The 24,642-nt window shown below is 35.2% G+C and overlaps 1 protein-coding gene across 6 annotated transcripts; it reads left to right on the top strand.

The window, feature by feature from the left end:
- Window positions 1–260: 260 nt before the first annotated feature.
- LOC138699787 (uncharacterized) lies at window positions 261–24,642 on the top strand. Of its 6 annotated transcripts, XM_069826056.1 has the most exons (9): window positions 277–448; window positions 7,178–7,400; window positions 10,186–10,305; window positions 14,169–14,274; window positions 17,105–17,199; window positions 20,266–20,389; window positions 22,706–22,809; window positions 24,035–24,116; window positions 24,524–24,642. In XM_069826056.1, the coding sequence occupies exons 2-8, from the start codon at window positions 7,313–7,315 to the stop codon at window positions 24,103–24,105; spliced, it is 708 nt and encodes a 235-aa protein (XP_069682157.1). In that variant the 5' UTR covers window positions 277–448; window positions 7,178–7,312; the 3' UTR covers window positions 24,106–24,116; window positions 24,524–24,642. The 6 variants fall into 6 exon arrangements, with proteins under 6 accessions (XP_069682217.1, XP_069682301.1, XP_069682157.1 ...); XM_069826116.1 differs by lacking the exon at window positions 24,524–24,642 and having other exon boundaries at window positions 261–378; window positions 24,035–24,195; XM_069826200.1 differs by lacking the exon at window positions 24,524–24,642 and having other exon boundaries at window positions 271–374; window positions 24,035–24,195.

The following is a 24,642-nucleotide window of genomic DNA, read 5'->3' as shown; positions in this document are numbered from 1 at the left end:
TGCATAGAACCATGCAGGTCTACTGTATAGTTTTCTTGCGTCAATTCTTATTTATTTGTTCGTAGAATTGGATCCACTTTAGAGTCATACTGTATCAAGAACAAGAGGAAAAAATGGCTCAAAGAAATGAAATGTTACGTTCGTTAGCAGCACAAACTATTTACATTGTTGAGAATAAAGAAGTCATTATGCATGTATTGGCACGCGGCAGAGAGCCTCCGCAATTAGTCGGCTCCACATTCCTGCGAAGGCAGGCCCGACAGCATAAACACGAAGGCTGCTAACGTAAACAGGCCAGTGTTCTTAAGAAGGCCGAGGCGAAAGCATCGCACAGAAACTGCGAGATTTCGAGCAGAAAATGGTGTGATTTTATTGTAGGTGCGGGTGTTAATGTGCTGTGAGATAAAAATAGGTTCAGACGAATTTGAGTTGCGGAATATCTGCGTAGGTAGGTCTGGCCACTGTTTTTTGAGCACAGAGCATGTAATAGCAGAAATTCACAAAGCGTGTAAAGTTGGGATGAAAAATAGCGGGTTCTGCATTATGGTGCTTGTTCTGGGTGTTAAACGAGTGATGTGAAGCCAAGAAACGAAGAAGCTACAGCTTGTTTTGCACATTCCTGTCATCTGGAGCGGAAGATAAAATTCCTCATACAGCGCTTGGGTGTCAAATTAATTGCTCATTAGTATAGACTAAATTATTAAAAGTGAAACTCTACTTTTTTAATATAATTTAATAGGCAATTCATTTTATATTTACAGTTTGGTTTCTGAAATGCAATGCAGTTCATTACAAATAAGTACTGACGATAAGTTACATTGAATAGTGACGTAATAATGACCGTGTTTAGGCCAGACTGATGGACTGACAATGTGAAAAATTCATACTAATGACTGATGAGAAAATCGGACATGAAGCGTCAGTTTTGCAATACTAATGCCCGTATTGAGGTGCACAATATTCGTATTTTATTATAACAGTGTATGATAGAGAATGCGGATCGAGGAGACGGCCTACAGATATGGAGGGTAGCTGTGAATATATTGAATAAGCAGTCGCGGACAGCCGATGAGGGGTGGTCCTCCAGCTTGGGGGTTGGGCGAAGGGCTAACAACCCATCACCGTAAAAAAAACAGCTTGTTACGAATCCTTCAAATAAGCCTCGGAATGGGACTGATTCTGTGGCACGACCACAGCAAAGGAATATGGTTTTGAGATTTGGTACTTGGTTAGAATTTATAAAACAGTTATATTACCGGTCGTTCTTTGTGGTTGTGAAACTTGGACTCTCACTTTGAGAGAGGAACATAGATTAAGGGTGTTTGAGAATAAGGTGCTAAGGAAAATATTTAGGGCTAAAAGGGATGAAGTTACAGGAGAATGGAGAAAGTTACACAACGCAGAACTGCACGCATTGTATTCTTCACCTGACATAATTAGGAACATTAAATCCAGACATTTGAGATGGGCAGGGCATGTAGCACGTATGGGCGAATCTATAAACGCATATAGAGTGTTAGTTGGGAGGCCGGAGGGAAAAAGACCTTTGGGGAGGCCGAGACGTAGATGGGAGGATAATATTAAAATGGATTTGAGGGAGATGGAATATGATGATAGGGACTGGATTAATCTTGCTCAGGATAGGGACCGATGGAGGGCTTATGTGAGGGCGGCAATGAACCTCCGGGTTCCTTAAAAGCCAGTAAGTAAGTAAGTATGATAGAGAATGGAAACCAGGAGTGAAAGAAGCTGCAGTACTTCAGAAAACTTCATTTCCATCTATAAACAGTTGTCAGAATTATTGTGGGATGTAGGTATGAAGTAAATGGCAATTGAACAAGGATAAACCCAGTTTTGTATATTAATTAATAACTAAAAGTAATTCTGAAACCAGATGTTTCCATAACGATGTCAAAAAATGAGCAATAATTTTGAGAATGGAACGTAAAAATTAAGACTGCAAGTACTTTTGTGAATTAAAACCTTCTCTTGTCTAAACCTCTTGCTAAATCCCTATTTAAGCAATACAAAAGTTGAAAGAAATTGTCGCTGAAAAACAGTTGAAATTCGCCAGATTCAGCGACATAGTGGTCTGCCACATGATAGGTCTTTCACTGCAAACCCAGCATTCTCCAGTCTTTCCTATTTTCTGCATTCCTCTTAGTCTCCTCATATGATCCATATATCTTAATGTCATCTACCATCTGATATCTCCTGCGTCCACACCTGTGGAGTAACGGTTAGCGCGTCTGGCCGCGAAACCAGGTGGCCCAGGTTCGATTCCCGGTCGGGACAAGTTACCTGCTTGAGGTTTTTCCCGGCGTTTTCCCTCACTCCAATATGAGCGAATACTGGGTAACTTTCGGTGTTGGACCCCGGACTCATTTCACCGGCAGTATCACCTTCATCTCATTCAGACGCTAAATAACCTTAGATGTTGATAAAACGTCGTAAAATAACCTACAAAAAATATCTCCTGCCCCGAACTCTACTCCCGTTCACCATTCCTTCCAGTGCACCCTTCAGAAGGCAGTTTCTTCTCAACCAGTGACCCAGCCAATTTCTTTTCCTCTTTCTGATCAGTTTCAGCATCATTCTTTCTTCATCCACTCTTTCCAACACAGCTTCGTTTCTTATTCTGTCTGTCCATTTCACACGTTCCATTCTTCTCCATATTCGCGTTTCAAATGCTTTTAGTCGCTTCTCTTCACTTCGTCGTAATGTCCATGTTTCTGCTCCATACAGTGTCACACTCCACACAAAGCACTTCACTAGTCTCTTCCTTAGTTATTTTTAAGAGGTCCGCAGAAGATGCTCTTTTTCTATTAAAAGCTTCCTTGGCCATTGCTAACCTCCTTTTGACTTCCTGGCAGCAGCTCATGTTACTGCTTATAGTACACCCCAAGTATTTGAAGCTGTCCACTTGCTCTACTGCCTCATTTAGAATTCGCATGTTTACCTTCTTTACTTTTCTTCTGACAACCATTGTCTTCGTCTTTGTTTAATAATAATAATAATAATAATAATAATAATAATAATAATAATAGTGTACGGTAATTAATGATCATTCTTCTTATTGTTGAATGACATGAAAATTTCATTGCTCTGATTTTTTTAAAGGTTACCGTACCAGTAGACTTCGTAGACAGTTAAAAGCAAAATCTGAGTGTAGGCCTAATTCGTGTCATTGCAATCGCTCAAAGCGGAATACGGATTGAAAGTGTGTGTTTGTGGAGATATAAAGAGTCAGGTGACTGATATTATAAAATCGATCACACGACTCACGCGTTTTATTTGAAGTGGAGTGCTTGACTTTGCGTACATCAAGTCGTGTGCTTGAACACCTGTTATTTATCACGAACGCCTGAATGTGTCTGCCGTCACCCATAACATTCGGACTAGACAAACTGTGATGTAAGGTGAGAGTGTTCTTAAAATAAATATGTTATTTCCTGAGAATTAAATTGCTTTGTCATAATATCCTTTGATATTATATCTTATATTGCTTAGTTCTGTTCGGCATTCTTGACATCTCGCAAACAAGAGAACATTATTTTAAAATATTCTCTCCATGTTCTCAGATAACTACGAGTGTTTGGTAACATTTAATACAAGCAAGGTAATCAATCACTGACAGTATGTCCAAGGCAATGAAAAGGAGAGGACGGCGCGCCTGGGTATTCTATGTCTCTTTGTTGACACAATAAATAAAATTTTAAGTTTATACAACTATAAACAGAGCTTTCAGAAAAATATTTGACATATCAAATAAATTTTATACGTATTAAATATATTGTTTGTTTTTGTGTAGTCCTGTGGAGTAACGGTCAGCGCGTCTGGCCGCGAAACCAGGTGGCCCGGGTTCGATTCCCGGTAGGGGCAAGTTATCTGGATGAGGTTTTTTCCGGGGTTTTCTCTCAACCCAATATGAGCAAATGCTCATTTCACCGGCATTATCACCTTCATCTCATTCAGACGCTAAATAACCTAACCTGTTGATAAAGCGTCGTAAAATAACCTACTAAAATAAAAAAATAATAAAAAATTGTTGTGTAATCAGCTGGTCGAAGACAGCTTTGAATCTCATAAGTGACACCAATAATTCATCACTCATGAAGCAACTAAGCCGAGAGATAATGGGTAGAGTGGTCAGTTTCTTTCCCCTCCATTGCATACATCGCCGACTAGCTACATATTACACTAGTCAGACTTCAGATGCATACAAACAATTGTTCTTCCTCTGACACATATCGTCAAGTGAGATGTACTGCCTGATAATAGATGCACATATCAGCCAGAACCTCAATCAGACGTAATTAAATATGAACGGTTTTTTTTTAAAAAAAAAAACCCCATAGCCCAAAAACATAAATTTTTAGGAGAAACAAAAAAACTATCTAGCATGGGTGTTGTTGACACTTCTTGTATGAAATTCATCATGTCATTTCTTAAGGTGTTGTAGAAACTTGGGAAAACTGAAGTGCATTTATAACTTGAATTCCCTCATAGAAATACATGTGTAAATGCAGGTAACTGTGGACAATGGTTGTATTAAGAAAAATACTCTGTTGTGGCTGAAGTGTGTCTCTCCTTTAATCTTCTTTTTCTTTATTATATCCTGTTTTTTCTCCTTTCGTTGCTTACGTTTCTTCCATGGGGTTACTTCTGCACCTAAAGATGACTCCATAACTAATCTTTATAGTATCGTAAAACCTTTCCATGGTTCTATTTATATAGTATACCATAAAATATTTTCTTGGTTTTTATTTCACTAGTATCGTAAAATACTTCCATGATTTTATGTCACTAGTATTGGAAAATATTTCCATGGTTTCCGTTTCATTAGTATCGCAAAACATTTCCATGGTTTTTATTTCGCTAGTATTGTAAAACATTTCCATGGTTTTTATTTCACTAGTATTGTAAAACATTTCCATGGTTTTTATTTCACTAGTATTGTAAAACATTTCTATGGTTTTTATTTCACTAGTATTGTAAAACATTTCCATGGTTTTTATTTCACTAGTATTGTAAAACATTTCCATGGTTTTTATTTCACTAGTATTGTAAAACATTTCCATGGTTTTTATTTCACTAGTATTGTAAAACATTTCCATGGTTTTTATTTCACTAGTATTGTAAACATTTCCATGGTTTTTTTTTTCATAATAGCTACTGCAAAACATTTCCATGGTTGCTATTTTAATAGTATCATAAAACATTTCCATGATTTTTTCATAATAGTGAAAAAACATTTCCATGGTTTTTATTTTACTAATGTATTTAAACATTTCCATGGTTTCTATTTTACTAATGTATTTAAACATTTCCATGGGTTTTTATTCTTTTAGTATCGCAAAGCATTTCCATTGTTTCTGTCTTTTAGTATGCAAATTATTTCCATGGTTTTTATTTTACTAGTATTACAAGACATTTCCATGGTTTTTTGTATCATCTAGTTTTGCAAAACACTTCCATGGTTCTTATTTGACTAATTTCGCAAGATATTTCTATGGTTTTTATTTTACTTGTGTCTCAAAGCATTTCCATGATTTTAAAAATTGTCTGAAATATGACCGGATTACGTACCGTACTTACTAACTTTATTTTAAATATTATTTTCTTTTGTTATTTCATAATAATTAATAAAAAGTATACTTATAATAATTTCGTAACGTCGACATATAAAAATTACGCAGATAAAAGATTAGACATTAAAAATAACACCAAAAAAAACAACATGGACAATGAGAAATTAAACATTAATTTCAAATTTATATTTAACAGATTATAATTGCATTAGCGAAATAGAGTAGGCTATATAAAATTCACTAAAATAAAATAAAATATTTTTACATTGAAATAATGCTGTAACATATGAAATGGGTCATACAAAGCCTAAATAAACATGATAAATTTTGTTACGCTCTTAAAAGCAGCAATAGTACAATATGCTTGTTATCGGTACTTCTTTGGTTCACTTACCAAAGTCCACTTCAACGATAAAAATGTACGAGAATATAAAAACTTACTGGGATTTCTGATGAATGCCATTGCACACGTAGGCCCTAACTCTGACAGGTTTAATGGACTGTGTCGCAGGCGAACTTGGAATCGACGCCACAAACCAAGTGCTAAAAATAATGGTATCTCCATTTACCATGGGCATCAGGACTCACTCGAAGCGCGAAAGAAAAACCCACACATGTTTCACACGTTAATACCTCAAGAATGATATCACAGGTTTCTTTCTGAAATCCTAGGAAATCTTCTTCAATCATGTTCCGCCGAACTGTTAAGTGATTCATACAACCCAAACCAACGCAAAATGAACACATAGGACTTCGTTATTTAAGTATACTTAAAGAAAATGTGTTTCATAATAATTCCGTTCCTTTTCTATGACGCCAGTGATGTTACTATAGCCTATAGTGTTATCTTTTTCTGTTAGCATTTAAAATAAATTGTATCGTTTAATATTCAGCCAAGTAAGAGACAACTTTCATTTTTTGAATTTCATAAGGCAATATTTATAATCCAAAAAATAAATTATTTGGCTTATTTTATAAATTATTTGTCTAAAATAGACACATTTATAAATATCGACACTTCAAAATCATATCATCAGTTGAACCCCACGTGGGCTGTACTTAGCTAACAACGTGACATTCCAGAAATCTACAGTATAGTCACACTTTCTGCCAGTACTGTGTTGTTGTTATTATTATTATTATTATTATTATTATTATTATTATTATTATTATTATTATTATTATTATTATTATTATTATTACAATAGGCCTATTACATGAAAAAGAATCACAAACTCAATATTAAAATAGGTAAGAACGTTATAAATACCGGTAGTCAAGAGCTAAGAAAACAAGACAATTGTTACTAGTGAAAGTTATTATAGTCAAGAAAACGGTAGCCTATATCAGAATCGACATGTTTGTGAGAAATGAAGTTTACTATATTCAACAAAACGACCATGAGTGACAATAATAGAATATGCAATATATTTTCACTATCTCGGCTGCGTTATGTAATGTCGTTGGGAAATGAGTCATTTCAGTGTGTTCATTATTTTTGTTTTCTGATTTACCAAAGCGTTGTTGATCATCTTGTACAACACATGTTCCTGCTGTTGTTGAAACGTTCCTAATCCATTGCATAGGTTTCTGGATCGCTTGGAAGACCCATCAGTCACAAGATTGGCTCCTGTTCAAGAGCAGCTAGAAATGTAACACACGTGGCAGATTGAGAGCACGACAGAACAGTTTTGTGCGGTGTGTGTAGTGAAGCAGTGACAATGCTACATGTGAGCACGAGACTCCTACTTACCAGCATAGCGCTAGTGTTGTGTGTCTTTCCATCCATAGCGCAGCATGGGCAACATGGTAAGTCGAGACAATGAATTAAATATAAAATGCATGCCGTACATACATAACACTGCAGACGTGGTGTTCTTTGATAATAAAAGCTTTTGTCAGTGTTGCCAACCTGAATACATTAAATTTCTTTGAAATCCCAAATAAAATTAATTGTTGTATTTTATTGCTACTTACTACAATACAAAATTAATACGTAGAATAAACATAGCTCGTGTTCGGGGCAGTTCCTATAAATAACTATTTTGTACAGAAATACGATAGTATAACAAATGTTCAATAAAATAAATAAAATACAAAACAGAATTTATTAAAATGAAAATCACAGAATCAGGTCAGGAACAGAATATCAATTTGGTTGAATAAATATATTGATACTGTAATAAAAAAGGGACATGACTAGTAAACAATTTGCTTAACTAATTATTACGTCTATCTTAAGATTTTAATTGTTATAAAACACTGGTAGTTAAAACAAATCGAATAGAAGTAATTTTGGAAACATTTACTGAAAGAAAATTGCTATCTAGCCATCTTTAATAACAGTTGTCATTATTTGGCGTTTTCGTAAACACTACCCGAAGTTGAACTACTAAACTTACAACTGTGTCTTCAGCGTTTGAATATAGAGCTTCATTAAATTTTCGTAAATTAACTTTTAACAAGTAGGGTAATTTATACAGAGCCATCGTTGTATGTATTTACTAGCCGTACCCGTGCGCTCCGCTGCACCCGTTAGAAATAAATATAAAGTAATTACATAATTAAAATAGGACATTTGATCCAGGGAACATTCGTGTTTGATATAAGGATAAATCGTTTATTATGTTACTTAATTTAAATTGTATTTGCATAATTAAAATGCGATCATTTTGATCCAGAGACCACTCATTTGGTCATAAAGGAAATAAAGGGAACGAATGTACAGAATAGCCTATCAAGTTTTCTGTGCATAAGAAGCTATTTTAATCTTACCTCTCCTCGATTCACTCAGAAGTTACTTTAATAACATTATAGCATTATGTCCATCTAGAGAAACTACACTTTCCAATGGTGAATTAATAATTAATTATACAAATCGGTTAATTTAGCTTCCGATATTACTTCATACAAACACAGAAACATTATCTGTAGGCTATCTTTCATAGCTTTCGATTGTTGCTGTCCAAGGCCTCTTATAGACGAAGTCATTTGTTTTTTAATTCATTACGCGGTCTTAGATGGCAGTTATTTTAATTTTAAAACTCATTTATCTCATTAAATATCAGTCCTATCAAAGTTTTTCAAGGAATAAAACTTATCGGAAATTAATTTTAAAGAAACTTTTGTTGTGTAACATTTTTCACAAAAATTAATAATAAGCGAGATATTTCGATTTATTTGATTCAGACCCCCTTATAACCCCCCTTTTAAATAATGTATTTTGAATGCCATATAGCCTAAAATCTAAGTTACAACGAACTTAATTTATATTCCAATTTTCATCGAAATCCGTTCAGCCATTATCGCGTGAAAAGGTAACAAACATACAGACAGACAGATATACAAACAAAAATGTCAAAAAAGCGATTTTCGGTTTCAGGGTGATTAATTATAATATGTTAGGACCAATTATTTTTGAAAAATCGAAAATTACCAGAAAAATTTCGGCTACAGATTTATTATTAGTATAGATTTACATTGCAAGTGGGCAAGCACCCGGTGGCAGTGGTATGCACAATATAAACAATACACAATAAAATTACAATACAGAATAAAATTACAATACACAATACAATTATACAATACACAATACAATTTAACACAATAATTACAATTAATAATAAAACATAAAATAACCTAATTTTACAATACAACCTACATATGTATAGGCCCTACATAAGTTTCAATAGTCTTTCACTTTACTCTCATCTCACTCACTGTAGTGGCACTATGACGCATTTCACTGACACTTCAGGACACATTTCACTGACACTCTGTAACACATTTCACTGACACTATAGAACACATTTCATTGACGCTATAAATTATGACTGATCGGAACTGTTCACTGCACTGTAAAACCATAACTTCACTGACTCACCTCGCTTCACTGATACAACAGTTCAAATAAGTCAAATAATTACACCCTTATGCATACTTATAAACAGAACTACATTTAAACTAAACATTTCTAGTCTAAGGCCCTCTTACACGCTATTTTTAAATAATTTACAATTGAAACCAAGGGAGTAACTCGTCAGGCTAAATAAATACATGTCACCTTAAAAAATTAAATGTTAAATGTCACCTTAATTTGCAATTTTGCCCGGGCTCAGCGGCGTCGTGGCCGCGGACAACAACGCTTTTGATTATGATGATGATGATTAGTATTATTATTATTATTATTATTATTATTATTATTATTATTATTATTATTATTATTATTATTATTATTGCGATACGCTTGCGAATATAATTTCTTTTTTCCCCCCTGGCAGAGTTAAGGCTGTGAGGCCTTCTCTTCCACTCAACCAGAAGATAAAAAGGAAATACATGACAAATATAATATCTATAATGTTAAAGAAATAAAGTTATAGATATGCCGGTACCTAAGACAAAATCGAAACAGAAAAATATGCATAAGCTAGAGGATTATCGATCTTAAATTACTTACTTAAACTAGATGAAAAATTAAATTACATGATTACTTCATAAACTATATGCTAAGACCCGCTCCACCACCTGTCGTATTGATCTGCATGGCATGTGTGATGGTAGGCTAGCATTAACAGCATGCTGGATTGTGTTGCAGGGCTGGGTTGCAATAACACAGGCAACTGCGTGCCCCACCAGACTTGTTACGACGGCTACTGCAGATGTGACCCCGGCTACGTCAAGGGGAACGCAGAGGGTCTGTTCGGCTGCTGGGAAGGTGAGTTGGGGAAGTTAGTCGCGATGGCAAGAGTGTAGGCGGACGTCCTTCAATCTTACTTCACTTCACTTCACTTCATTCTGTTTTATTTATTTATTGTTGTTTAATTTTTATTCATTTTAACGTTTTATTGTTTTTATTGCATTCCATGGCATTATAGTTGTATTAGATGTACTCTTTTTAAATACTGTAGGCCCTATATGCCGCTTCATCTCATTTCAGTATACTTGATGTATTTCATTTGACTTTATATTTCACATTTATGATTTTATTTGAGTTATTATATAGTCATTTGTATTTCTTTCATCTTTCTTTTTTTATTTCACTCGCTTTATTGAATTATCCTCGTGCAATCTCCATTACTTATTTGGGTACGTAGCTGAGTGAACCCCGGACTTGTTTTTAATTGGGTTTTTACGACGCTTTATCAACTTCTCTGGTTATCTAACGTCTAAATGATATGAAGGTGATAATGCCAGCGAAATGAGTCCAAGGTCAAGCGCCAAAAGTTACCCAGCATTTGCTCTTAATGGGTTGAGGGAAAACCCCGGGGAAAACCTTAACCAGGTGACTTGTCCCAACCAGGATTTGAACCCGGGCCCGCTAGTTTCACGGTCAAACGTTCTAACCATTATTGGACTCATTTCGCTTGCATTATCGCCTTTATCTCACTCAGACACTAGATTATAACCATAACAGTTGATAAAGCGTCGTAAAATAAGTTAAAAACTACTACTGTTATTAGTACACGTAATATTACTGCGCCTTGTAAATTATCAAATTAAAATATATTTATAGTGGAGAACGAGAATGAAAAGTGGAAAAAGAAACACGTACGAAGTGTTTTATAAGAAAGTGACAAATCTGAACCACAAGACATGCGTGTTCATTTGTTAATTTGATGACTACTTCGCCTTTGACTAGGTCACTGCATAATCCATACCGCGGGGTCGTGTGACTGTGATTTTAAGGGGTTTAGGGACTGTCCATAAACAACGAAATTCTCCAGACTCCAGACTTGACGCTGAAAAGAAAACCACGCCCTGTCTGTGCAGTAGCGTGCCAGATTCTCTTGCGGACACATCTGCAATGGCCAACTTGGCTATACTAGGTAGGCCAATGTTTTGTAGCCCTCACTTCTTTACACCATGATTTTATTGTACCTGAGACCTCACATTTTATTTAGTAGATATGTTGCACAGTACTGCTTTGTTTACCGTTGTTTATTGTATCCTTAACATATTTCACACGTTTTTATTTTTATATTGCCTCATAAAAAATACAGGGTGCTTCAAAAATACTTTGACAAACCTTGCGAGCATGTTCCTCACACCAAAACAAGAAAAAAAGTTCATATAAACATATGTCCGAAAATCCTTAGTTTTTAAGTTGTTAATGAATGTTAATGTTAATGTTATGTTTTATTTTTATTTAACGACGCTTGCAACTGCAGAGGTTATATCAGCGTCGCCGGATGTGCCGGAATTTTGTCCCGCAGGAGTTCTTTTACATGCCAGTAAATCTACTGACATGAGCCTGTCGCATTTAAGCGCACTTAAATACCATCGACCTGGCCCGGGATCGAACCCGAGCATAGAAGGCCAGCGCTGTACCAACTCGCCAACCAGGTCGACTATTAATGAAAGAACATAATGAAACATCTGTTAGATATTGTCAGTTTGGTATTGTTTTGGTGTGAGGAACATGCCTCCAAGGTTTGTCAAAGTACTTCTGAAGCACTCTGTATAAAAGTAAATATAGATTTATGCCTAATGACTCTAAGCAAAGTTAAGAGAATAACGCAAAATGGGACAGCAAAATTCTGTTCCTTTTATCTGAAGAATTTATTCTGTGTAATTGAACACCTTCCGCCCTACATATAGGATGAACGGTAAGTAATGTCATTAATTTTAGGGGGTTATTCTTTGAGATATTTCAAATAAAAAATCTAATACAATGTTTCTGGTTTTTCCTTTCTTTCCGAGATAAAAATTGTTTTGTATGAAACATTTCATAGCGTGATTTGGGAAAGCTATTGATTTAATTCCCAATATGCTTAGTCGATTTAAGATAACAGTACAGTATATCATGATAATACATGATTGAAAGGATTTTAGTTTTGTTCTTTAAATGTGCAGACATTTTATCTGAATAAATATAACATTGTAAAATTTATTTTTAGAACGAAAAGTTACATTGTTCGGATCAAATTTCGAGCAAAATTGTATTAATTTCTTTTTGTTTGAAATATCACAAATAATAACTCCCTGGAATTAATGGCATTACTTACGTTTCACCCTGTATAAAGAGAAACTGACAATTCGCAAATTTGCGGAATAGTGCTTTCTTTCACATAACGTTGTAAAGTATTGATTCGTTTACCGTTGTTTATTGTATCCTTAACATATTTCACACGTTTTTATTTCTTATATTTTCTCATTATAAAAAATACAGGATGTTTCAGAAATATTTTGACAAACCTTGGGGGCATGTTCCTCACACCAAAACAAGAAAAAAAGTTCATATAAACATATGTCCGAAAATCCTTAGTTTTTTTAGTTATTAGGCTAAAGAAAGAACATAATGAAACATCTGTTAGATATTGTCAGCTTGGTAGCAAGTGTTGCAATGTTAATCAGTGCAGAAACTCATAACAATGAAAGTGGAAGCAAGAGGAGAACATTTTGAATATTTGTTATGAGTTTCTGAATTGATAAGTTGCAACACTTGCTGCCAAGCTTACAATATCTAACATATGCTTCATTATGTTCTTTCTTCAATAACTAAAAAACTAAGGATTTTCGGACATATGTTTATATTAACTTTTTTTTTTATTGTTTTGGTGTGAGGAACATGCCTCAAAGGTTTACCAAAGTATTTCTGAAACACTCTGTATGAAAGTAAATATAGATTTCTGCCTAATGACTCTAAGCAAAGTTAAGAGAATAACGCAAAATGGGAAAGCAAAATTCTGTTCCTTTTATCTGAAGAATTTATTCTGTGTAATTGAACATATTCCGCCCTGTATACAGGGTGAACCGTAAGTAATGTCATTAATTTCAGGAGGTTATTCTTTGAGATATTTCAAACAAAAAAATCTAATACAATTTTTCTCGTTATTCCTTTCTTTTCGAGATAAAAATTGTTTTATATGAAACATTTCATAGCGTGATTTGGGAAAGTCATTTATTTAATTCCCAATATGCTTAGTCGATTGAAGATAACTGTATATTATAATAATACATGATTGAAAGGATTTTAGTTTTGTCCTTTAACCCTGCGTTACTCATGTTATAAATATTCTCACCATTTCTCAGGTGGGGTTTCGCAAACCCCATTTTAAATAACTAATATATTTTTCCGCAAGTTTCAGAAATCAGATAAACGCAATTAAATATACTATTCTTAGTTCACTTAAACAATTTCTTAATTGAACTCTTCTGGATATGATTGAAAGGTATACAGATGCACAGAGTACACACTAGCTCCATCTCTTAGATTTTCGTTGAAATATACGCACCGGGGTTTACCACACCCCACCTGAGTAATGCAGGGTTAAATGTGCAGAAATTTTATCCGAACAAATATAACATTGTAAAATTTATTTTTAGAACGAAAAGTTACATTGTTCGGATCAAATTTCGACCAAAATTGTATTAAACTTTTTTGTTTGGAATTTCTCAAATAATAACTCCCTGGAATTAATTACATTACTTAAATGTTCACCCTGTATAAAGAGAAATTGACAATTCGCAAATTTGCGAAATAGTACTTTCTTTCACATAACGTTGTAAAGTATTGCTTCCACGAATGTTTTGTTATAATGTTCAACGCCATCTAAATGTAATTTTTATTTGTTGCAGTGAAGAGATATGGCGAAAAGTGCTTATTCGACGAGCAGTGTGTGGACCATCGAATGCTGTGTCAGCCCGATGAAACAGACAGAGTCAAGCGCTGCTTGTGTAATAGGTACAAAATAGTTTATATGGAATGGATTTTAGTTACGAAGGAGCTAAAAGATAATAGTTTATGTTTAGTATTTTTCATTCGATTTTGTAATAAAATTGAACACATTTTAATAATCAGCTATTAACGAGTATATATGAAAAGTAATTACACGTAAATTGCCTCATTAACAAAAAAGTTTTAACCTCTTCATTATTAAAGTTCCATACGTACTGAGTCATTCTCCCCGTATTCAATAATTGAATAGCAAGCAGCTTCCGTCACTTGTTTCGGTAGCTAGATAAACATGAGATAGGCCTAATCACGGGACCAGTATAATCCTCTAGACATAGATAAACGATGTAGGTCACGTCTGTTGCTGACGTTGTTCTTTTGTTTTTGTCAACAAATGAATACAGCCGTGTATTAAAAACAAAAAAATAAATAATATCACCCATGTTATTATTACAACCAAAGTTCATTTAAATTTTCTAAATATTTCTTACTGTCGAAATGAATGTTACAACAGAGGATTACAAATTTATTTTCGAAACTTACTTCCGCACAGGAGAACAGTATCGTTATGATGTTGGTCATTACTTGAATGAATTTCTGGCCAATTGGCCACAATTCCAGCAAATTCCTCAACGAAACCTTCTGAGATTGTTTACAGGTAAATTCAGTATGTTTTTGTGTACGTAACAAAATAATACACGTTTTTTAAAAAGTGGACATAATTAAAAGAAATAAAATACTAACTGTAAGTGCGAAACTGAGACAAATTATTATTAAAAGTACTACAAATTATTAAATCAGTAAAATCGTCTTTGTTTAGGCTCGGCAAACAAACCTATGACGTCGTGAACTTAAAAACAAGTGCCGAAAGCTAATATTCAAAATTGAAAACGAGACATGGTCTAGAAGAAGAGACAAATTAAAATTATGCAGATGTATTTATTTTAGAAATGTCTAAATTTCTTCTTTTCAGTATATTTCACCTAAAAGCATAAATTCTATGTTGTTTGGGTAAAGGGAGATGTCATAAAAATGAGTTTCCACATAAATGAAAATTAAACTTCGGACCCTTATTGCAAATAATTTTTTACACAAATAAAATGCATCAACTGTTATTCTTTTGAGTTTTGCACACTCACTTGTATAATTTAACTTGTGTGTTTATCTGGGGAACAAAATTCCGTGTGCACAAAAAAATGACATCCGCCTTTACCCGAACACCACAGAATTTGTTCCCATCACTGTACAAGCTTTGTAATTCTTACAAAGAAGAAATCTTTATCCTGACGTCACTGCCTGTCTTGCCCTTTGTTTCCACTTTATCATTATCACCTAACTATATTTCTTTCACAGAACTTTATTTCTTCACTTGTTTCTCAGCTGGTCGGTACAATGCCTACTCTCTGTTCGATGTACGACGATATTCCTAAAAATTCACCGTAAATTCTTTAATATCCTAAAACAATTTATTCATCGTTACTTTTTCTGCAAAAGGTTGAGATTTGATTTTCTTTTGTTAACAGATGAAGAAGGATGCACTTTCTTTTGAATTCTGTCTCTTGCCTTTATATGCAAGAGTCCACACCTGTGGAGTAACGGTTAGCGCGTTTAGCCGTGAAACCAGCTGGCCCGGGTTCGATTCCCGGTCGGGGCAAGTTAGCTGGTTGAGGTTTTTTCCGGGGTTTTCCCTCAACCCAATATGAGCAAATGCTGGTTAACTTTCGGTACTGGACCCCGGATTCATTTCACCGGCGTTATCACCTTCACCTCATTGAGACGCTAAATAACCTAAGATGTTGATAAAGCGTCGTAAAATAACCTACTAAAATAAAAATAAATAAAATATATGCAAGATAATTCATGCCCCATTCTTCTTTACATGTTCTTGCTCTTCTTTCCATCGTATTACAGTGTTGCATAAAGTGAAATTAAATTATTAATAAATGATATTGAAATTTCGCCACTACGTCTACTTGTGTCATTTATCCACTACTAGACCAAGTGGAGGGAGAAAGAAGACATCTATCCAGATTTGCCTTACCCTTCATACCGTCTTAGGCAGTCTACTGGGTGTTCAGTTCAAAATGTGTCTTGGCTCGCTGTATGTCGTCATGTGGCTAGCTGATGAGCCTAGAGAATTCAGTCTTCCTACACTTCCGCAGCTCAGGTGTATAATCTAAGAGGCAGAGAAGTTGGCTAGCAAGTACGGCGTTCATTCTGAAGAGTACGTGCCGATACGTACGGTAACGCCGGTAGTGGCAGGAATGTGAACTGTTTGGAAATACGTACTGTCGGGATATGGGGAGAGGGTTAAGACGATTACTTACGTATTTGTTGACATTAACTTCGACGGTCAACATGAACACGGAGCATTTGATTTGTGTTGTGGAATGTTACCGTACGCAACCGATGATAACAAATACCCTGCGTACGACTTGCCGGCGCAAAACACAGTTCGAAAGAGGTTATGGTAGCACACCGACCGTACAGACCGCCATCTGTTGCTACGACGTTCAAGTTATACCGTACACGTTCTCAAGTTCAGATTGAAGAACGCCTTAAATAATAGGCAACTTCTCTAACATATCAGCTGAAACTCGCTTCAAATCGGTGACCCAACAACAGTGACGTCATGACACACTTTGAAATGAACACCCAGTAGTGTTATTAAAAAACTCTTTATTACAAGATGTCCTGTTTGTGATATAGACTTTCTCATTGTGTCTTTTTTTCATTGATTTAACTTAATGCTGATAACATGCCTTTTTTTCGCCTATTTTACTTTCCCGATGCAGTACTAAAGTGAAGATAGTTAATAGTGAAATGCGAAATGTTGCAGGTTTCACAACTGGGATGAAGAGCTCAAAGCGTGCATCCAGGCGGATAACATCACAGCAGTGCTGGGAGCGCAGAATGCTGAGCAAGACACTGTTGGTAAGATGTCAGAGGTTGTATGATGGGAGTCCATCTTAAACTGTACCCGATATGTTATAAGTCGCATATCTAGCTTATTTGAAATCATTGAGTACCTCTGGCACACCTTGCCAGCGGTGTGACGTATTTGTAAAGTTGAGTAACTAAGATAGTTTTAAACAAATACCAATAAATAAATAAATAAATATGTTGGAACATTCTGAGGACTTGAGATAGAAGTTTTCTTTTTAATATTTGAGTAACAAACGTAAAAAAAATTATTCATACGTGTAAAGTGTACGCAAAATGAAATTGTTATACAGTGTGTTTCAGAAGTCATAATAGCAATTAAAATTGAATGAGGATATTTGGGAGGAAAAGCTCGGACAAGTCACACCTTGTACTCTAAGTATTTAGAAAGAAATATTTTATCAACAGTAATCTCACTAGACGTTTTGATTTATCTAGAGAACATCAAAACTCGAGTGGGATTTAATTGACTATTACACGATTAGAAGAAAGTATATAAAGATTAGAAGTAACAAAGTACTCCAATACAATTAAATATTAATTGGCTTACGAAATACAAATGTATTATTGTACCACCTCAACATTACAAATATTACGTTAGATGCATGCCAGATGGCAGTAGTGAGCAATGCCTTCTCGTCGAGAAGTTCTCGATCTATTATACACGATGGCAATGTTACTAGTCAAGAAGGCTTTGTTGATTCAGTTTCATTTTTATTAAAATGCAACATTCCACTTCAATTATCCGAATCCCAGTAATCAACGTCACTTGACAGATGATTTTCAATAAATCTTAATATTAAACAATCTCTGATACGTGACTATCCATAATATCATATAGCAGAAGCTATAACATAACCTTGAATGTGGTTGGTGGTTCAATTGATGTTATATTGGACGTGTACGTAATAGAAGTGAACTCGTTGATTTAGGCCTACATGGTGTATTCAACTTATTAAGGATTTCCGAATGAATAATTTTAAAAGGAATAATTATTATTGAATGTACAATTTTCAAATTTGAATGTGGTTGGTGGTTCAATTGATGTTATATTGGACGTGTGCGAAATAGAAGTGGAACTCGTTGATTTAGGCCTACATGGTGTATTCAACTTTTCAGGATTTCCGAATGGTGCTCTTCATTTATTTGTAAATCGGATTTCAGAAGATGCATAGGTATGATCAGTGATTTTTATTAATTCTTGTTCTTGAATGCCAATGCGAGTCATATTTGAAACTGCTGTGCATCGACTGGAGTGGTTTGTAATTTTATATATATATATATTTTTTTTGACGTCCAGACCAGCGCAGTTTCAAATGTTGGCAAACAAAGAAACAAATGCTAGGGACGCGATAAAATTGTGCGATAAGCAGCCATGATTGGTTGAAATACGTCCTTTCGTACCGTTTTATTGGTCAAAAGTAGTATGACGTAGTAAGAGTGTAATAGTCAACAGTAATGTCACTAGAGGTTTCGATTTATCTTGAGAAAATCAGAACTCGAGTGGGATTTAATTGAGGACCGTTTTTGCAAAACTTGCTAACTGCAAAATTTTCAAAATTGAGATTTTGGTGGATTAGTTAACATAAGACAGGCCTCTACATGATGCTAAAGGCTTCTTAGGAAAATCTTATTATTTCCTTCACAGTAGTGTGTCAAAGTGTGATCGTTTTTTCAAAACTTGCTTTCTGCTATGTGAGAGCTATAGCAAAGCTTGCAGTTATTTCAGTTTTTTGTGTTTCCTATAAAATTTAGTTTTTACAGTTAGCAAGTTTCGCAAAAACGGTCCTCAATTGATTTTTACACGATTAGAAGAAAGTATATAAAGAATAGAAGAAATAAAGTACTCTAATACAATAAAATATTGAGTTACGAAAATGCTAGCTGTCTTAAAAATTTATTATTGTACCATCTCATAATTACAAATATTCCGCCAGATGGCAGTAATGTGTTATGATCTGTTCTCTCGTTACTAGTTGTGCCAACTATACAATCTTCATTGAACTGTATGGACGATTACTAGTCAAGAAGGCTTTTGTTGGTTGTTTCACTTTTATTAAAACAGTTGCATTCCACTTCAATTATGAATATATATTAAACAATCTCTTATACGTGACTATCCATAATCTCATACAGCAGGGCTATAACATAACCCAAATAATATAAACAAGACAAATGATAGAAAAGTTTTAATTAAGGATGATGAAATAAACCTGAATCATTTTAAAAGGTACAATGTTGGCAAACAAAGAAACAAATGCTAGGGAGGTGATTAAAAAACAAAGAAATGCTAAGGAGATGATAAAGACAATTGTTAGGAAGGTGATAAAAATTGTAAGATAAACAGCCATGATTGGTTGAAACACGTCGTTCTGTACTGTTTTATTGGTCAAAAGTAGTATGACTTAGTAAAAGTATAATAGTCGAAACAAAATATTTTTCCGACTATTGTTGTGCGAGTTATGTCATAGAAAACATTTATAAATGACACCCTATAAAAAAGGTAAAGGTATCCCCGTAACATGCCATGAAGGCACTTGGGAGGCATGGAGGTAGAGCCCCATGCTTTCCATGACCTCAGCACTAGAATGAGGTGGTGTGGTCGGCACCATGCTCTGACCGCCTTTTACCCCCGGGAAAGACCCGGTACTCAATTTTATAGGAGGCTGAGTGAACCTCAGGGCCGTTCTGAAAGTTTGGCAACGACAAAAAAGTCCTGTCACCACCTGGGATCGAACCCCGGATCTTTCAATCCGTAGCCAGCTGCTCTACCAACTGAGCTACCCGGCCGCCAATGACACCCTATAGCTTTGTAATAAAATCTGAAAGAGTATATATTTTTATGTAATATTTCATTTGTTTTGTATAGAAGCACTATAGCTGTGGTAGAGTTTTATTTATTGCATTTCTTCCCACAGTTTTCATAATATCTTAAGTGCTCTTTTAGGTGTCTGAAGCATGATTTTTTTAGTTCTCAATATCCAGTCTAGTAATGAATTAAGATTTTGAAGTGAGGTAGCATGACGTGGATTGTAACTGTTTTATCTTGGTGCACAGAACTGAATTCGCGGTCGGAGCACGAGATGTTCATCAAGATCAGCGTGGTGGGGTTGATCGCCGTGATCACGATCTGCATCTTCATCGTGTCTTGTATCGCCTATGGATGCTGTGCTTGTACACGGTGAGTGGGGTGTACTGCTATTTTTTTTTATTGTGTTATTTTACGACGCTTTATCAACATCTAGGTTATTTAGTGTCTGAATGATATGAAGGTGATAATGCCGGTGAAATGAGTTCGGGGTCCAGACCGAAAGTTACCCAGCATTTGCTCGTATTGGGTTGAGGGAAAACCCCGGAAAAAACCTCAACCAGGTAACTTGCCCCGACCGGGATTCGAACCCGGCCCACCTGGTTTCGCGGCCAGATGCGCTGACCGTTACTCCACAGGTGTGGACTGTACTGCTAATATCACAACACTCCGACACATCTCCTAGATTAATTAATATATACAGTACATAAACCTGTGTATTTTCTGAGCAATTTACATACGGCTTTTACTACCCCAGTCCTTATCATTACAGAGTTACTGAACATTAAAACTTAGCTATGCTCAGTGTGTCGTTTCTGTGTGATATGACTGTAGAAAATGTTTCAGGTGTAGACCCGTAAATAGATGTTATCTGCGTCAAAAAAATTCAGGTGTACGTTATGACAAAGAAATTATACGACATAATATTAATTTGTACATAATAAAATTATAATTTGTATTAAATATGATTTACATAGCTCACCTTTTTCCTTAATTACTACTGGAACATCACTATATGTCACTGTACATAGAGAAATATAGTCAAAAGTAGTTCAGCCAAAAATATGGCATAAAAATATGTAAATAAAAATGCTATATAGACCTATTATTTAAAAAAAAAAATAATATTGATTACCTGAAAATACACGTACTTATTGTACAGTGTCTAAAATTCCATGAACATTGAGAGTGATGCTATAGATGCTAGACAGCTACATCTATAAATCCTTCATTAAAATATGTTAGCTTTCGTGTTACTATAAAAATATATTATTGAACAGATTTTTTGTATCGACAGATATTGGAGAAAAATGGGAGTATAAGAGTACAATACATCAGTTATTCATAGATTTCAGAAATGCATATGACTCAGTTAAGAGGGAAGATTTATATAACATTCTTATAGAAGTTGGTATTCCGAAGAAACTAGTTCCATTAATTAAAATGTGTCTCAGTGAAACTTACAGCAGAGTCCGTATAGGTCAGTTTCTGACAGATGCTTTTCCAATTCACTGCAGGCTAAAGCAAGGAGATGCACTATCACCTTTACTTTTTAACTTTGCTCTAGAGTATGCCATTAGGAAAGTTCAGGATAACAGAGAGGGCTTGGAATTGAACGGGTTACATCAGCTGCTTGTCTATGCCGATGACGTGAATGTGTTAGGAGAAATCTACAATCAATTAGGGAAAACACGGGAATTTTACTTGAAGGAAGTTGAGAGATAGGTTTGGAAGTAAATCCGAAAAAGTATTTCATTATGTCTCGTGACCAAAATATTGCACGAAATAGAAATATGAAAATTGGAAATTTATCCTTTGGAATGGTGGAAAAATTCAAATATCTTGGAGTCACAGTAACAAATATAAATGACACTCGAGAGGAAATTAAACACAGAATAAATATGGGAAATGCCTGTTATTATTCGGTTGAGAAGCTTTTGTCATTAGTCTGCTGTCAAAAAAAAAATCTGAACGTTAGAATTTATAAAACAGTTATAATACCGGTTCTTTATGGTTGTGAAACATGGACTCTCACTTTGAGAGAGGAACATAGGTTAAGGGTGTTTGAGAATAAGGTGCTTAGGAAAATATTTGGGGCTAAGAGAGATGAAGTTACAGGAGAATGGAGAAAGTTACACAACACACAACTGTATGCATTGCAGGTTCCTTCTTCATATAGGAAATAGGTATGACTGCACTGAGGACTTTGCAAATTCGTCAGCCCTTTCATTGCCTGTAATTCTCAAGTGGCCTCCAGCCAGGATAGGTATCCTATGTGGGCGCTGCTGCTCCCGATTGTGTTCCTTATGTCAGTGGCTACAGGGTGAACGTTATACTTATAGCCAATAGCGTTAATGGAGGCCAGGGAGTCGCTGAAAATACTGGCAGTACAGCCATTTTCTTGACACCATGATACTGCTTCTTGTAGAGTAGACAGTTCAGCCTGGAATATGTCGGTAATTCTAAGTCTCATCTCTCCATGACTAATTCAACGAACAGCAAACAAACTCGTAGTTGGTACAAAGTCGTTAAATAATAAACTTTCCTCAGTAACAGCAGCAGTTCTCTAAAAATATGGGACTGCAGGGGTGGAGTGGGGATAGACCACTGCTATCTCAAACAGCCTGGAAGTGTGTATTGACATGAATTCCAGTACAGTTGTGTGTAACTGAGGTGCTTGTTTACCAGGGTAACTGACAACGAGGAGGAAGAGACGGACATAGCTTGTCCACCAACATGTCCGCTGCACAAGGTCCCTCTACTACAGCAGGAGCAGCTGCCAGCAGAGGAAGGTATTATAATAATAAGTAACTAATGACATTAAAACAGTAATAATCACAGAATAAATATGGGAAATGCGTGTTATTATTCGGTTGAGAAGCTTTTATCATCCAGTCTGCTGTCAAAAAACTGAAATTTAGAATTTATAAAACAGTTATATTACCAGTTGTTCTGTATGGTTGTGAAACTTGGACTCTCACTTTGAGAGAGGAACAGAGGTTAAGGGTGTTTGAGAATAAGGTGCTTAGAAAATATTTGGGGCTAAGAGGGATGAAGTTACAGGAGAATGGAGAAAGTTACACAACACAGAACTGCACGCATTGTATTCTTCACCTGACATAATTAGGAACATTAAATCCAGACGTTTGAGATGGGCAGGGCATGTAGCACGTATGGGCGAATCCAGAAATGCATATAGAGTGTTAGTTGGGAGGCTGGAGGGAAAAAAAACCTTTGGGAAGAGTGAGACGTAGATGAGAGGAAAATATTAAAATGGATTTGAGGGAGGTGGGGTATGATGGTAGAGACTGGATTAATCTTGCACAGGATAGGGACCGATGGCGGGCTTATGTGAGGGCGGCAATGAACCTGCAGGTTCTTTGAAAGCCATTTGTAAGTAATAATAATAACAATAACAGTAGTAGTAATAATTAATAATAATAATAATAATAATAATAATAATAATAAATTTTTATTTACTTGTAGTGTAGAACAAATGCCTAATGAGTTGAATATTGCCACGTTGTATGTCCTGTAGGTAAGAAAAGTAGAATGCAACAACTATAAAGGTACCGGTACCATATCTCAACTACAGTTAAATGTCAGCTACAAAGTTTTTACTAATACTTTATCAAAATATATTGAATCATAAGTGGAATCGATTCTTGGTGAATATCAGTAGGTATTTATTTATTTATTTAACCTGGTAAAGATAAGGTCATCAGGCCTTCTCTGCCCCTCTACCAGGGGATTGTAACTATAATATGAAGAATAAGATTACAATTAATATTAAATTTACAATTACAATAAAAATTAAAGTACGACAAGACTACCTCATTAATGAAAGCTAGACAATTTATCATAGAAATTAAGAACAAAGAATATTTTTGTATTTACTGAATTACAAATTAAACCTAGAATTACAAAATTCTATAGTGTACAGTTTCTGAAGAGGCTGATCTATTGTTGATTAAATATTTTCATTGTAGTATGTGGCATTTGTTTGTTTGTTTGCAGGAAAGAAGGAAAAGTGGAAAGATATGCATTGTAACATGCCGGCATCGTTTGACGACATTGATATTTGCTAGCAACTCGAAGTGTGAGAATTCTGGTTGTTTTGTATGTGATGTACTTATACACTGTATTCTTTTCAATAAATTATTTATATTATTATTGTAGGTCAATGTTAAGAAAAGGTCGCAACCCTAAAAAATTAAACATTTCAGATTTTCACACCATACTATTTATGTCCATTCTACTTACATGTAAAAGGATTTACCCTCAGACAATATCATTTTTGGTATAATTAACATTCTTAGAATTTATTACCCTCAATTTTAATATGTATGTATTCCGAGTATTTTATGGCTGTCACCATCTCCCGCTTCTCAACTTCCAGGTACTCCAGTTTTGCCAATCGCCCACTTGTAACCCCTGCAGACCATATCCTCCTGAACCTCCTTGCTCCATTTTTTCATTGGCCTTCCTCTTCTCTTTTTTTTCCAGGGGAGTCCAGTTGAAGACCTTATTAGGCCAGCGGTCGGCTGACATTCTCTGCAGATGCCAATACCATATCAGACGTTTAGTTTCCACTGATTGCAAGATATCTCCTGATACCTGCATTA

Source organism: Periplaneta americana, chromosome 1 (assembly GCF_040183065.1).
Source record: "Periplaneta americana isolate PAMFEO1 chromosome 1, P.americana_PAMFEO1_priV1, whole genome shotgun sequence".
Classification (NCBI taxonomy): domain Eukaryota; kingdom Metazoa; phylum Arthropoda; class Insecta; order Blattodea; family Blattidae; genus Periplaneta; species Periplaneta americana.
Note: the sequence above shows the minus strand (reverse complement) of the source record. Positions and strands in the feature narration are given on the sequence as shown.